The 14996-nt window shown below is 42.2% G+C and overlaps 1 protein-coding gene across 1 annotated transcript in view; it reads right to left on the reverse strand.

Moving 5' to 3' along the window:
- Window positions 1-14996, reverse strand: part of LOC137260188 (uncharacterized) — a 33236-nt gene that overhangs the window by 3846 nt on the left and 14394 nt on the right. The window contains exons 2-7 of the mRNA XM_067797887.1: window positions 8812-9015; window positions 6264-6420; window positions 4858-4914; window positions 4317-4628; window positions 1840-1896; window positions 970-1014 (exon numbers count right to left, since the gene is read on the reverse strand). Coding sequence (XP_067653988.1) covers window positions 970-1014; window positions 1840-1896; window positions 4317-4628; window positions 4858-4914; window positions 6264-6420; window positions 8812-9015 — 832 coding nt within the window. The remainder of the gene's footprint in view (window positions 1-969; window positions 1015-1839; window positions 1897-4316; window positions 4629-4857; window positions 4915-6263; window positions 6421-8811; window positions 9016-14996) is intronic.

Here is a 14996-nt window from a genome sequence, read left to right on the forward strand (position 1 = left end):
TTTCATATCCACTTTATCTATGTTGTAAGTTTTGACTGACCATATAGGATCGGTGGCTCGCTTACGGCTATCGCCCTCGTGTTCCCCCGGCTGGTATAGATACCTCACTAGGGCCCTATCTGGTATCTGTTTCTCCTTCCCACGCAATGGAGCGGCCGACTCTGCAACTATTGATTTTAGTTTGATAGCGTCTGCCGGTTTCTTACCGGGATGTGGAAATGAGGTCAGGGATGTGGAAATGAGGTCAGGGATGTGGAAAGGGAGTCAGGGGTGTGGAAGTGTGGTCAGGAATGTGGAAATGGGGTCAGGGAGGTGGAAATGGGGTCAGGGATGTGGAAATGGAGTCAGGGGTGTGGAAATGGGGTCAGGGATCTGGAAATAGGGTCAGGGATATGGAAACGGGGTCAGGGATGTGGAAAAGGATTCAGGGGTGTGAAAATGGGGTCATGAATGCTGGCCGAAATCAGCAAAGGTTATCGTTCTATATTCGACATGGTCACTGCAGATGCCTCTTACGATGAACACACCTTGCTGGTCAAGGCCGAGATTTTCGAAGCTCTCTTAGCGTTAAGATAGTCGAAAGTGCCATACATTAACATTCAACGTACGACTATCTTAGCGCTAAGAGAGCTTCGAACATCTAGGTCCCGGAATCTCAACATAGACTGTACTTGCGGTAGTTTTTGTTGTTTTGTTAAAAGGACTAACGGAAATTCTTCGAGATATGAGAATACTGTCACAACGATGCATAGACAAGGAATATGCAGCGACCAAACCTTTACTTCGAGAGAGCCGGAGTTCGACACACACAAGTTCAGTAGAATACTGATTGACTGTCATTAAACTAGAAATAGTGTAGCATACACCTTACTTCACATGCACGTACTTTCCATCTTACAAACACAACCACTTGAAACCCCTTTGCCAACTATTGCCGGAATTTGCCATGACGGTGAAAAGTTACAGTACCTTGTGTCCCACAGGAATGGATCTCTCCCTTGGGAATACGCGTCCCTAGAAAAAGAATGAAATGATTATGGCAATCAAAATAATCAAATATCTGTCGGTGAACCGCACATATAATAATACAACAAGTAAGATTTTCGACCGTTTCGTGGATCGTATCAGACGGGGACCTTATCAAACGGGATCGTATTAACAGGTGACCGTATCAGCCGGGGACTGCATCGCCGCATAAATCCAGGAACGACTAACACTCGTCAGTAAGTGAGTTAAACAACAAACAGCCAAGGAGAAAAGCGCTCTAGACTATCTTGTGACATATACCCAGAGAGTAGACAGGTATATAGCCAAACCAGCTCGCCCATATTTCATTTTATACATCTCATAGATCCGCTTCTTGACTTCAAATGATATATGACCTGTGCTCTTTACGCAGGACACAACACAACTCAACACAATACAACACAGGGGAAGTAGGGGAAGAATGATACTGTTCTGGGACCATCTGACGATGGTAGTCAAACTAGAGACTACCCAGGTGAGAGGACACTAGACCCAGGTGAGAAGACACCAGACCCAGGTGAGAGGACACCAGACCCAGGTGACAGGACACCAGACCCAGGTGACAGGACACCAGACCCAGGTGACAGGACACCAGACCCAGGTGACAGGACACCAGACCCAGGTAGGGCGACGCTAGACTCAGTTGGTGAGACGATGTTAAAACCAGATGAGCTAGAAACAGGTGCGTGCTGCAGAATTCAGTCGTGTTCAGGACTTACAACAAATTTCTCATCTGTGTAGTTTGTGAGTGTGAACAAGTATGAACGATGCCGTCCATAGCCCGTCAATATCATAGTCGCCCACTCCACTCACCTGTTGAAATCGGAGAACGTCTTTCTGTCATACCGGTCTGTCCATTCGCCTCGGAACCTGCAGATATATACGTGCTGACACTCAATCACGGTGGTATAAATACAATAAATACAGTAATGAGTGAGTGAGTTTAGTTTTACGCTGCACTCAGCAATATTCCAGCCATATGACGAAGGTCTGTAAATAATCATATCTGGACCAGACAATCTGGTGATCAACAGCATGAACATGGGTTTGAGCAACCGTGAACCGATTATGTGTCAACACAGTCAGCGAGCCTGACTAACCAATACCGCTAGACGCTTCTTACAAGCATGGGTTACTGAAGGCCAGTTTTCTAACCCAGACCTTCACATGTCTGTAATAACGAAGAAGTCGCTTGTGAACACAAGGTATACCTCCCACAACGCACAACGCCAAAGTTCATCGTTGAGCATGTTTTCATAACCATGATTACATCTAGAGCACAGACGAAAGTACCCATATGTGTCTCTAGAAGTGCTATCCCGAAATATGTACACAAACTAGGTTTTAGTCCATATATATTATCACTTTTGTGTTAATGCATTATCGGCAGTGACATACTGAACAGCGAAAGAAACACAACTCTGTTTTGTCATGTTCAAATTGAGGACATAGACATAAACGCTTACATGTATTCATGATTCAGTTTTTTGGAAACTTGCGTTTCCTTTTCTGTTCAGTATACTGGCATGGACACAAATATCCGAGTCAATTACATGCCTATATTCTTTAAGCTTTACGTGCACATAAATGTCGGTTATGATGCAATATCACAGCAATAGTATGTACAGAACCCTGTACACATGTCTGCAATAGAGTGTTTCTCTGATCTGGGTTTTTGGCTGGCACAATGTCCGCCTCTCCCGGGCGTGGCTTGAAACTATGACTGGTCATAACTGCACGGTAGACACACCCTTGCATTGATGTTGGACATGCCACCGTAATCTGCCCAAAGTTGGAATTTAGAACAACTATCGTGAGTTTGAGGAACTACTTGGTGACTTTACACAAGGAACTAAGACAATGACATCCGCAGCCATTAGACAGACGTTAAAGAAACACACTCTGCTTCCTATATACGTTGTGTATATACAGTATAATATGTCACAAGGCCGGTTTAGTCTCCAATCGCCACAAAAAAAACACAAAGCTGACTAATTAGGATCACAAAATTCACACCTACTCTCTCATAATGAACCCCCCTGACCATGGATTAAGTGATCTTGATAGACTGTTGTTGTAAGGAATATATAATGGTGTAGGAAGATAAGTATATCCTATATGAATTCCATTATTTATTTAGATTAAAAGCATCGGCGAATGAAGGTTCTTCTTTAAGTAGTGATTTATTTTTTTTTATTTTTTATATATAATTTGGCCGAACATGTCAAAACATAAGAAACTGTTTTCAAGGTTTTTTTTCTATTTATTTCCAAGAGATACATGTTAGCTTGGTTGCAGTGTGCAAAAGGCAATAAATGTACATGATTTTTAGCTTCTTTATCTCACTTTTGATCTCACGAAAGTTTGGTTTAACCTTATTTGTGCTCATATAGTAAACATTCTTCTTTACTTTTAGGCAGATAATGTTTAGAGGGTTGTTCTTGTTTCCTTTAAAACCAAATAATATATTTTCTAATGTTCAATTTGTCCTTCGACCAATACCCCGGGCAATGAGGACACATTACAAAACTACAAACAGTAGATGAAATACAAAGCCCTGTTTACAAAACTACAATCAAACAGTAGATGAAATACAAAGCCCTGTTTACAAAACTACAAACAGTAGATGAAATACAAACCCTTGTTTACAAAACTACAAACAGTAGATGAAATACAAACGGCTGTTTACAAAACTACAATCAAACAGTAGATGAAATACAAAGCCCTGTTTACAAAACTACAAACAGTAGATGAAATACAAACCCCTGTTTACAAAACTACAATCAAACAGTAGATGAAATACAAAGCCCTGTTTACAAAATGTGCATAATGGTGATTCTCTAATTCCAATCTTGTGTAAATCAGCACTAGTTGTTGAAACATTCTGAGTAAACTTGTACTTGAAATATTTCAAATTTACACTCTGTGTACATCTATTGGGCATTAAATGTATATATCCGAATCATTCTGGAGAACTCGTCTTCCTAATATTTCTTCCCATAAGACATTAAATATCTTTTGATATCAATGAACAAAGTCAATTTATACCTCTGTATACCTCTTTTTCCTCGTTCAAACAGAAGAATTAATTTTCATGTCATAGGGTTGGCGCTCGTTTATCATTGCGTAGTCTGTGGTCAACAGACCATGAAGTGTTGTTTTAAGAATCCGCACAGCCTAGTCAACCTGCCTCGGGGATACTCATACCTTGATGCATGAGGCTAAGTTCGATATCAGATCTTTGAAAGACACACCCTTCATTGTCTATGCCAGATCTCACCGAGACTCACCCTTCATTGTCAATGCCAGATCGTACTGGAGGCCGATAGCCCGGCTGATTCCGCTCCGCCATATAGTCCTCGTACGTGTCGGAGCTTGCCCGGGCGATGCGGGGCCCGGCGTAGCTGGTGTAGGGTTTGGGGCGGAAGTCGGCTGTCCGACTCTGCAGTTCATAGGCGTTGGGGTAGTTGGTCCTGGGGAAGGATTCGGGGATGTTGGAGCGAGGGAGAGATGAGGTGTAATGCCGGTGCGAGGACCTGTACCCACGGTCTATAGAACCTTCTCGGATACCGCGGGAACCCGATGGGAACGGCGAGTACATGCTGCAAGAATAGTGATGAGTGAGTTGGACATGGAGTCCGTGTAGTGGACGTGGTTTTAGTGCATGAGAGTTATTATTCTGCAGCCTATCCGTAGTCTTGTCCCCATGAATATCCGTGTAAAAACAAACAATGCTTGCCATCAGAGGCGACGAAACGAAACGTATCATTTAACTGTACTAATGAATCATGGTTTGTCTAGTGACAAAAAAAGTACTGTAAGTGTAGCTACCTGTACGGCCTGTAGTTCTCCATCTCGCCTGAAGTCAAACTGAACTCGGAGGCAGGCCTATAGAAGAAGAAGAAATAGACGAATTTAATCTTTCACTGCTGTTGTAATCTGTAATCCCTCCATGTATCAGTCTAACCATCCAAACAAGAATAAATCCAATCAATTCATCCATCAGTCAGATCATCCATCATCAGCCTAACAATCCATTCATCCATCGCTCTAACCATCCATCCATCTATCAGCCTAACCATCCATCATCAGCCTAACAATACATCCAGTCAAACGATAATCCATTCATGCATTGGCCTAACAATCCATTCATTCACCACCCTAACAATCCATTCATTCACAGCCTAACAATCCATTCATCCATCAGCTAACAATTCATTCATCCTCCAGCCTATCAATCCATTCATCCACCAGCTTAGTAATCCACCCACAAGCCTAACAATCCATCCAACAGCCTAGCAATCCATTTATCGATTAGTCTAACAATCCATTCATCCATCATCCTAACAATCCATCCTCCAAAGTATAATCCATCCACCGACTTCCATTCATTTGTAAATTCGTGATTTGTATCAACATTTTTCCATCATGCACAATATGTCAAGCTGACCATCTGACGTCGATAACACTTGTAACACGTCAGTTGTGTATTCCACTAACACCTTCATGTGTCTAGAATCCAGATGGAGTTGACTCCCACATGTGCGCGTTTCAAGGAGTATAGATTGTATCATGAGTTATGCGATCGTGTGTACAGTTTTATCGCACTGGGCACTCCCCTCATCTGTCATTTGTTTTCGACGTATTGCTCTTCAGATCTGGGAAATGGTCATTGAGATAACCTATTGAATAAAGCGTTCGATCGTGACAATGTGTTAACCTCATTCCTGGTGTCATCCGCTGTGCAGGAATATTACTAAAAACTCCCCTCATCCATTTATTCACTGCCACAATCAGACAGTCAGAATCAGTCAAGGAGTGTCTTCCGGTGGAGACACTAATAATTTGCGACCTAGGCCCGTATTCTCGAAACGTTCGTAACCCTAAGAATTCTTAACTTTGATCGTATCCAATGTGTTAAGAATGGACGTAAGAAGTTCATTAGGCTACGGACGTTTCGAGAATAGCTAGTGTTGTCTTCCTATGCCAGACACTTCGTCCATATTGCACTCAGATCATCCATCTGTTTAAAATGGGCACCTGAGAAGGACCTATATGGTCGAGCTTAGAGCTTAGCAGCAGTTTTGACAGTACAGTTCCTTCAGGATATTAATGTAACGCTAGTGAGTAGAATCGCGCTGGATTCTAGGCGCAACAGTTAGTGTCATTATCATTAGGTGCATGTTAGGATTATTTGCTGCGGTCAGGGAAAGGGAAATACCACTCCGCCTGTTTACCTCTTCTGCGTCTTGTCCCGGCGTCTCTTGTACCAGCAGGCACACAACATGACGATCACCATGATGATCAGCAGGATACAGATGGCGGCCACCACACCGATAACGATAAGCTCCTGCTGGGTCAGGAGGGAGGAGTCAGTGGGCGTGGTCGACGTCACTGAAAGAGGAAACGAATGAAGAGTCACGAGTTCAGATGGTTGACATTGTGTGGAGTGCTGTTGTGCAAACAACCTTAGCGCTAAGGCTACCTTAAGTCTACGTTAAGGTATGAGAGTTACTGTCACCTAAGCGCTAAGAATATCTTAGGTCTATGTTCAGGTATGGGAGTTACTGACACCTTAACGCTAAGAACATCTTAGGTCTATGTTAAGGTATGGGAGTTGCTGTCACCTTAACGCTAAGAATATCTTAAGTCTGTGTTAAGGTGCGGGAGTTACTGTCACCTTAGTGCTAAGAATATCTTAAGTCTGTGTTAAGGTATGGGAGTTACTGTCACCTTAGTGCTAAGATCGCTTTGTACAACGGCACCCAGAACATTAGGTGCCTCAGTGAGAGTGTGGGTTCGAACCCCGAATGGGACTCAACCCAAAAAGTACTAAAATATATACTTTACTGAAAAAGTGTCATTTCAAATAATTGACCTCTCTCTATATGGCACTGTGTATTCAATCAATCTTTATTCAGTACTGAATATCATACATTAAACATATAGAGAGACAACAGTACACAAGGTCTCACTGCATAGAATTAGCGAACGCTCGGTCAGATACCTTAGCAAGGTCACGAGTGTGGAATTTTATTTATTTATTAGTTTTGGTTTTAGTTTCTACTGTTTTCATTTTCATAATTATCCATCCTTGACCATCCGTGTTGAATGCGTTTAGGCATGAGGTGTTGTCGGAGCTATAAATTATTTTTTTTCAGAAAAAGATCGTCAGTACAAAAGAGCGTCATAAGTCATGCCCTCGGATGCTTCCGATGTTCAGACGTAAACAACTTCCGTGGGCATGACTTACGATGCTCTTTTGCAGTGACGATCTTTTCCTAAAATATATTATAGAGCTATATATACATATATAGCTCCGACAACACCTCACACCTAAACACATTCAACACGGGTGGTCGGATAATTATGAAAATGAAAACAGTAGACACTAAACCCAAAACTCACCGAGACGGGTGCTCCTTCCAGTGACGCCATGTTCTGAGATGTGAGTTTCAGGACGCGACCAATAAATCACGGAACTGAGCCGAGAAATCTCCGAAGATGGTCGATCTTGTTTCAAGTATTACCGTGATTGTTTCCTATAGGGACGTTGTGTTTATGTAATTACTGCTAAACTACCGATATGGCTGCAATTGTTTCTCGAGTGGGCTGCGTTTGTTTACATTTGAGATACAATTCCTTCATATTTGCCGTAATTCCTTCCATTACTTCGGGGGCCTGATAACCGTTGATATATTCCGAAGCATAAAAATGTTTGTAAATGATGGTAGCGATGTAAATGTAGTAACGTTTGAACGTGATTCGGTAACTGTCGTCTCTTACATCGGGCACCCAAGAAGGAAACGGTACCCATCCCCCACAGTGCTTCATATGTGAACATGTGTGTGCGTGTCTGTGTGTGTGTGTGCGTGTGCGTGTTTGTGTGTGTGTGTGTTTGTGTGTGTGTGTATGTGTGTGTGCGTGTTTGTTTGTGTGTGTGTTTGTGTGTGTAAAGATCGTTTTGGATTTTGGATATGGCGTACTACAGTTTTGACGAAAGAAAGTCAGTTGCCCTATGTTTGCGTTGTAGCTGTAGCTTATTTGAGAAAAAGAGAAAATGATCAAATGTAAGGTAACTGTGAAGTGTAACATATTATTCTAGGAGTGAAACAAAGATTCTAATACTTCGATCAGAACAGTCGTCACATTTGTCATATGAGCACACAAAGTGCTGGATCAAACACTCATTTGTCAGTATGTGGTGGCTGAGTGGGTCAGACGGCTGACGTGCTGGCGATATGGTGCCTCTGTCCGAGAGTGTGGGTTCGAGACCGGCGATCCATGGAACCCTACTGCCCGTGCACGAATGTCTCATAGTAATGTACCTATCGGTGTCAGACCTTAGCACTATCAGAGCGTACTGAGGAATATGGTGTCGACACGAACACTACGATTCATTATCGCTGTCACGGTTCTACCAAGTTAGCCTGGTGGTCAGTGTTGTATGAACACCTTGGATTTAGTATTCTGAACGAGTGAGTGAGTGAGTCAGTCAGCGTATTACGTCTTAAACCAAATATGGCACTATTCCAGTAATATCACGCCGGGGTGAGTGAGTGAGTGAGTGAGTGAGTGAGTGAGTGAGTGAGTGAGTGAGTGAGTGAGTCGGGGTACACATGAAATGGGCTTCACACATTGTGCCCGCTTAGAGAATCGACTACGAGACTGTGGAGTGACGAGCGAACGCTTTAACCACTAGGCTACCACATCGCACCCTCTGGTGTTCTGACATATAGCTTTAAAATCGTAAAAGGGCGAACAGATAGACGCTTGTTGACTTACATTCACACCTTGGGATGGCGTTGTTCCACTGACCGCTCGACTGACAGGTCAGCTCTGATGCCCCTATTAGACTCCTGCCATCGTGACAACTTATGGTCACCTTCGTCCCCACGGTCCTGTCAGTGGTCGACAGCCGCACCTCGTTGATGTTGTCGATAGTCACGATGGACGCAGGGACACTCGAGTTTGAAATCTTTGGACACACTGAATAGAAACAAAACCATAATGACAAACGGTTGAAAATGGATTTCAACCACGAAAATAAAATGTTTCTGCATCAACTATGACTGTCAACAACGACTTAGGCGTCTTATAGAACGAACATACTCTGTCTGGACATACATTCTTCCAGGGGATCTCTGCGGACTTAATACATTTCTGATGCATCTTAGAATGGAAAATGCTCAGGTAATATAAAGAAAAAGAGAACAGAAACAAAATCAGACTGACAGAAAGTCCACAGATCACCGACAAATTAGAAGTAAACAAATACACAGCTACATTACAATAATAACAGTGTAATAAAGTATGTACATCCACCGGACACTGTTTATTTATTTTTATCCATACAAATTTGTCACATTCAACCGTAACATGAACAGAGTGTGTATATCCACACCCATTGGTCATTTTCAAACAGTATGTATATCCACACAAACTTGTCACATTCAAGCGTATCATGAACACATTGTGTATATCCACACCCATTGGTCATATTCAACAATATGTATATCCACACAAACTTGTCACATTCAAGCGTATCATGAACAGATTGTGTATATCCACACCCATTGGTCATACTCAACAATATGTATATCCACACAAACTTGTCACATTCAAGCGTATCATGAACAGAGTGTGTATATCCACACCCATTGGTCATATTCAACAATATGTATATCTACACAAACTTGTCACATTCAAGCGTATCATGAACAGATTGTGTATATCCACACCCATTGGTCATATTCAACAATATGTATATCTACACAAACTTGTCACATTCAAGCGTATCATGAACACATTGTGTATATCCACACCCACTGGTCATACTCAACAATATGTATATCCACACAAACTTGTCACATTCAAGCGTATCATGAACACATTGTGTATATCCACAACCACTGGTCATATTCAACAATATGTATATCCACACAAACTTGTCACATTCAAGCGTATCATGAACAGATTGTGTATATCCACAACCAATGGTAATATTCAACAATATGTATATCTACACAAACTTGTCACATTCAAGCGTATCATGAACAGATTGTGTATATCCACAACCACTGGTCATATTCAACAATATGTATATCCACACAAACTTGTCACATTCAAGCGTATCATGAACAGATTGTGTATATCCACAACCAATGGTCATATTCAACAATATGTATATCTACACAAACTTGTCACATTCAAGCGTATCATGAACAGATTGTGTATATCCACAACCACTGGTCATATTCAACAATATGTATATCCACACAAACTTGTCACATTCAAGCGTATCATGAACAGATTGTGTATATCCACAACCACTGGTCATACTCAACAATATGTATATCTACACAAACTTGTCACATTCAAGCGTATCATGAACAGATTGTGTATATCCACAACCACTGGTCATATTCAACAATATGTATATCCACACAAACTTGTCACATTCAAGCGTATCATGAACAGATTGTGTATATCCACAACCACTGGTCATACTCAACAATATGTATATCTACACAAACTTGTCACATTCAAGCGTATCATGAACAGATTGTGTATATCCACAACCACTGGTCATATTCAACAATATGTATATCCACACAAACTTGTCACATTCAAGCGTATCATGAACAGATTGTGTATATCCACCCCATGGTCACATGCAACAGATTCCTGAAGCATAACATGAACAAAACATGTATACAATATATATCCACACAAACTTGTCACATTAAACCGCAACATGAACAGAGTGTGAATATCCACACCCAATGGTCATATTCAACAGTAAAACCTAAGTGATTAACCTTGAAGTCTCGATCCCAAATTCAACAACCCCTAGTGTATAATTGAACGTGATCCACAACATATCCAGTTACAGTTATAGATAGATTGGCAGGAGGTTACAAGTAAAATGGCTGAACTGACGGCCACAAAAATGGACTGGGGTGTGAGTTAAGTTGCTTGTAAAGTTGCAGAGTGCAGTGAGCACGTTGTGTGTGTATATTTATGACAGACAGATAGATAGATAGAGAGAGAGAGAGAGAGACAGAGACAGAGAGAGAGAGAGTGAGAGAGAGTTCGCGGGTTTTTTGGGTGTGCGTGCATAATTTACACGTGGGCATGTTTTCATGCCGAACACGTCACTTCATTGTCTCTAATAATATATCTTGGTTTGGTATTGTCACTTTGAATAGCATAGTTTGACACGACCATAGGCAGACTACTACTGCTGCTGCTGCTGCTGCTGCTGCTGCTACTGCTACTACTACTACTACTACTACTACTACTACTACTACTACTACTACTATAATGCTGCTGCTGCTACTGCTACTGCTACTGCTGCTACTTCTACTACTACTACTACTACTACTATTACTACTACTGTTACTACTACTGCTACTACTACTGCTGCTGCTGCTGCTACTACTACTACTACTACTACTACTGCTACTGCTGCTGCTGCTGCTACTACTACTACTACTACTACTGCTGCTGCTGCTACTGCTACTACTACTACTACTACTACTGCTACTGCTACTACTGCTGCTACTGCTACTACTGCTGCTACTGCTACTACTGCTACTACTGCTGCTGCTACTACTACTACTACTACTACTGCTACTACTACTACTGCTGCTACTACTACTACTACTACTGCTGCTGCTGCTGCTACTACTCCTACTACCACTACTACTACTACTACTACTACTTCAAAAACAACTACTACTGCAAAAAAACGTGCATGTATACGTGTTTATTACCTACGAGCGCGAACATATCGGGGTTCATACTATGCCTAAGAGCAAAATATCACTTTGTCATGGTAACGTGATGTCATGAACAATGTCATGACGTCACTGTTCTCCTGTGACATTGCGTTCTACATGTTTGAAAGTAGATTTGGGTCTATTTTCCTCAATTTAACGACTTCGGTAATAAACAGAATATTAGATGCGTATCCGTGTCATACCATGTTTACGACAGCCGTGTCTAAATATCTGTAGATCACTCGCTCTCGCTTGGGAAAGACGTACCTTTAGGCACACGTGTCGTAAACATAGTATGACATGTGCACTCATATAATATCTCAATATATCATATTTCATCACATACATGTACGCGTATAAATGCTTCTTCTTTTTTGTTTATCGACTAGATGGTCATTAAATATTGCTGAACCAGGAGAAACACGATCGTTTGAGCTTGTCAGCGCATTCACTGAACAGTTGAAGGAGACATGGGTTGACGACATGCACGGAAAAGGCACGACGCCATGGTGGACCCTTGTTCATTGTTTTGTCTGCCCGGGAGATTGTTTCATGCCTCCCTCACTACCATGTAAGAATATAATGAAATCTGGTGCTGGATGAATTCATAGATCAGTGTTTGTGCACAAGCAGCAATATGAAAACCACACTACACTGTGCACTGTAAACCATCCTGATTGTAAACCATATCAGATCGTCTGTAAGCTATACCTTCCTGTCTGTAAACCAAATCACACTGTATGTAGACCACACTACACCGTCTGTAAACCATACTACCGTGTCTGTAAACCATGCTGCCCTACCTGTAAATCATACTACACGGTCTGTAAACAATACTACACCGTCTGTACACCATACCGCCCTCGCTGGTTACCATACCATCCTGTCGGTAAACCATACTGCCTTGTCTGTAAACCATACTGTCTTGTCGGTGCACCATACTGCCGTGTCAGCAAATTGTCATATCGCAACGTGACATACCAGTAGTACTTTCAAATAGGGCCCTCAAGTTAAAATTTTCACTGTGTTTAGTTTCGACAGGCGATGTGCTGATTTCCGCCTATAGGAAAATTTTGTTGTATTTTGTTTTGGAGAAAATTCGATTAATGTATGTCTGTTTTATTAATACTGACATGTGCATCGGAATTTTGCATATATTTGTGTCAGTTAAACTCTCCCCACCCTGTCATGATGATACTAGTAGTGAGGGATACAGCCCAGTACCGTAATACGTCAACGGCAGCGGCATAAAATACCTAATGTTGACACCACATCTGCGTTGCTGAAACAACGGTCACCTTACCATATGTACTATGATGCGTTGAGGTGATCGCAACCCCCTTACCTTGCGTAGACTTAAGGCAGTCTTAGAGCTAATGTTGTTTTGTACAACGTACCCAGGATGTGAAAACCAACCACAATCAGAGACTACAGACAGAAACCAATGTGCAGTGAAGATGGACGATAACTGACCACAGTCATTAGGTATTACCACGTGACACTATTAACTGATGTCATCAGAGCAAGGTGTTTCTCACACACTGGGGAACGCTGCAAAGTGCAAAGAACGCTTCAGGCTTTGTCCAGAAGATGTGTTTGTATTAAAATGCCGGAAGGGGCCGCCATCATCAGTCAGGTACTCGATCCATCATCTACACATATGTGTATCTTCAGTGTCTCACACTAACAGTCTTTGACTTCGTGTCTGACTACCTCTGTCTGCCTGTCTCTCTGTCTGTCTACAGTTGGGCACCATCACACCAGAACGGTGAACTTCATGTCTGCTTTAACCATAGTTGGGCACCATCACACCAGAACGGTGAACTTCATGTCTGCTTTAACCATAGTTGGGCACCATCACACCAGAACGGTGAACTTCATGTCTGCTTCAACCAGCGTTGGGCACCGTCACACCAGAACGGTGAACTTCATGTCTGTTGCAGCCAGCGCTGGGCACCATCACACCAGAAAGGTGAGCTTCATGTCTGTTGGAGGAAGCGTTGGGCACCATCACATAAGAACTGTGAACTTCATGTCTGTTGGAGGAAGCGTTGGGCACCATCACATAAGAACTGTGAACTTCATGTCTGTTGGAGGAAGCGTTGGGCACCATCACACTAAATCTGTGGCCTTCATGTCTGTTGCAGGGAGCGTTGGGCACCATCACACTAGATCTGTGGCTTTCGTGACTCCTACATCTTCACAAGCACTTTGATGTTTCCCTTTACGCACACACTATTCATTCGAGTCAAAGAGACCGCTACAGTTAAGGGCAGTTTGTCTCCAGTGGAATGTATGTGTATGTCTCTGTGTCTGAGAGCGACCCAATTCAGAGCAGGTGTGTATGTGTCAAAAAGGCATTACAGACAGGTGATGGCAGATTACGGCGTGTTAATCATCCTGTTGTCGAGGTCACACTGTAGCGTCCATCCCACAGTGAGAAGTGAACACACTATAATGTAACCATTCCTCTGTATGTTGAAAGACGTAAGCTCCTATTGAATCAATACTAGGTTTTCTAATGTTCCTGTTCATTAGAAAGATCTGGGTTGGGGCGAGGGGGCGAGGGGAACTCTAAAGCCTTCATATTCAATGCATAATAACCATCTTGTTTCAAGACAGCCTCGTCTATATCGATATTGTACATATACCTCATCGATACTGTCCATGAACAGTATCAATAACGAACGTCGAACAACAATTCAGTGTAGGACGTTTCTTCTACCTGAATATACAAACGACAGAGAAACATTAATACGGCACTGGAACACGATCAGACCGAGTTATACGAGTGTTCAATACTGACTATACGTGTATGCGTCACTACAGGCAGGGCGATGTGGAAGCAGTGTCCTACACGATACATCTATACATGCCTTCCCTGCTTGCGACATTGGCGAATCCCACGAGCCCGGTTAGTGGGCTTTCATGCCAACAATATTTCATGCTGTGGACGCAATTTACATGATCTAGTGAAGGGGAACTGCCACAAGATTCACTCATAAAGTATTAAAGTCTTCTGAGAGCGCTATTAATTGCCATTGAACACATGTTCCAATTACCGAATCAATAACGGTGCCTTTTTGTAACAATATCGATCAGTAATTGGCCACATTTAATATGTTGCTGATTGGAGTTTCAGCGTTGGGGTAACGATTGATACCGTGGTATCAATGGTTTGTTTAT

The sequence above is a fragment of the Haliotis asinina genome, chromosome 13 (assembly GCF_037392515.1).
Source record: "Haliotis asinina isolate JCU_RB_2024 chromosome 13, JCU_Hal_asi_v2, whole genome shotgun sequence".
Taxonomy (NCBI): Eukaryota; Metazoa; Mollusca; class Gastropoda; order Lepetellida; family Haliotidae; genus Haliotis; species Haliotis asinina.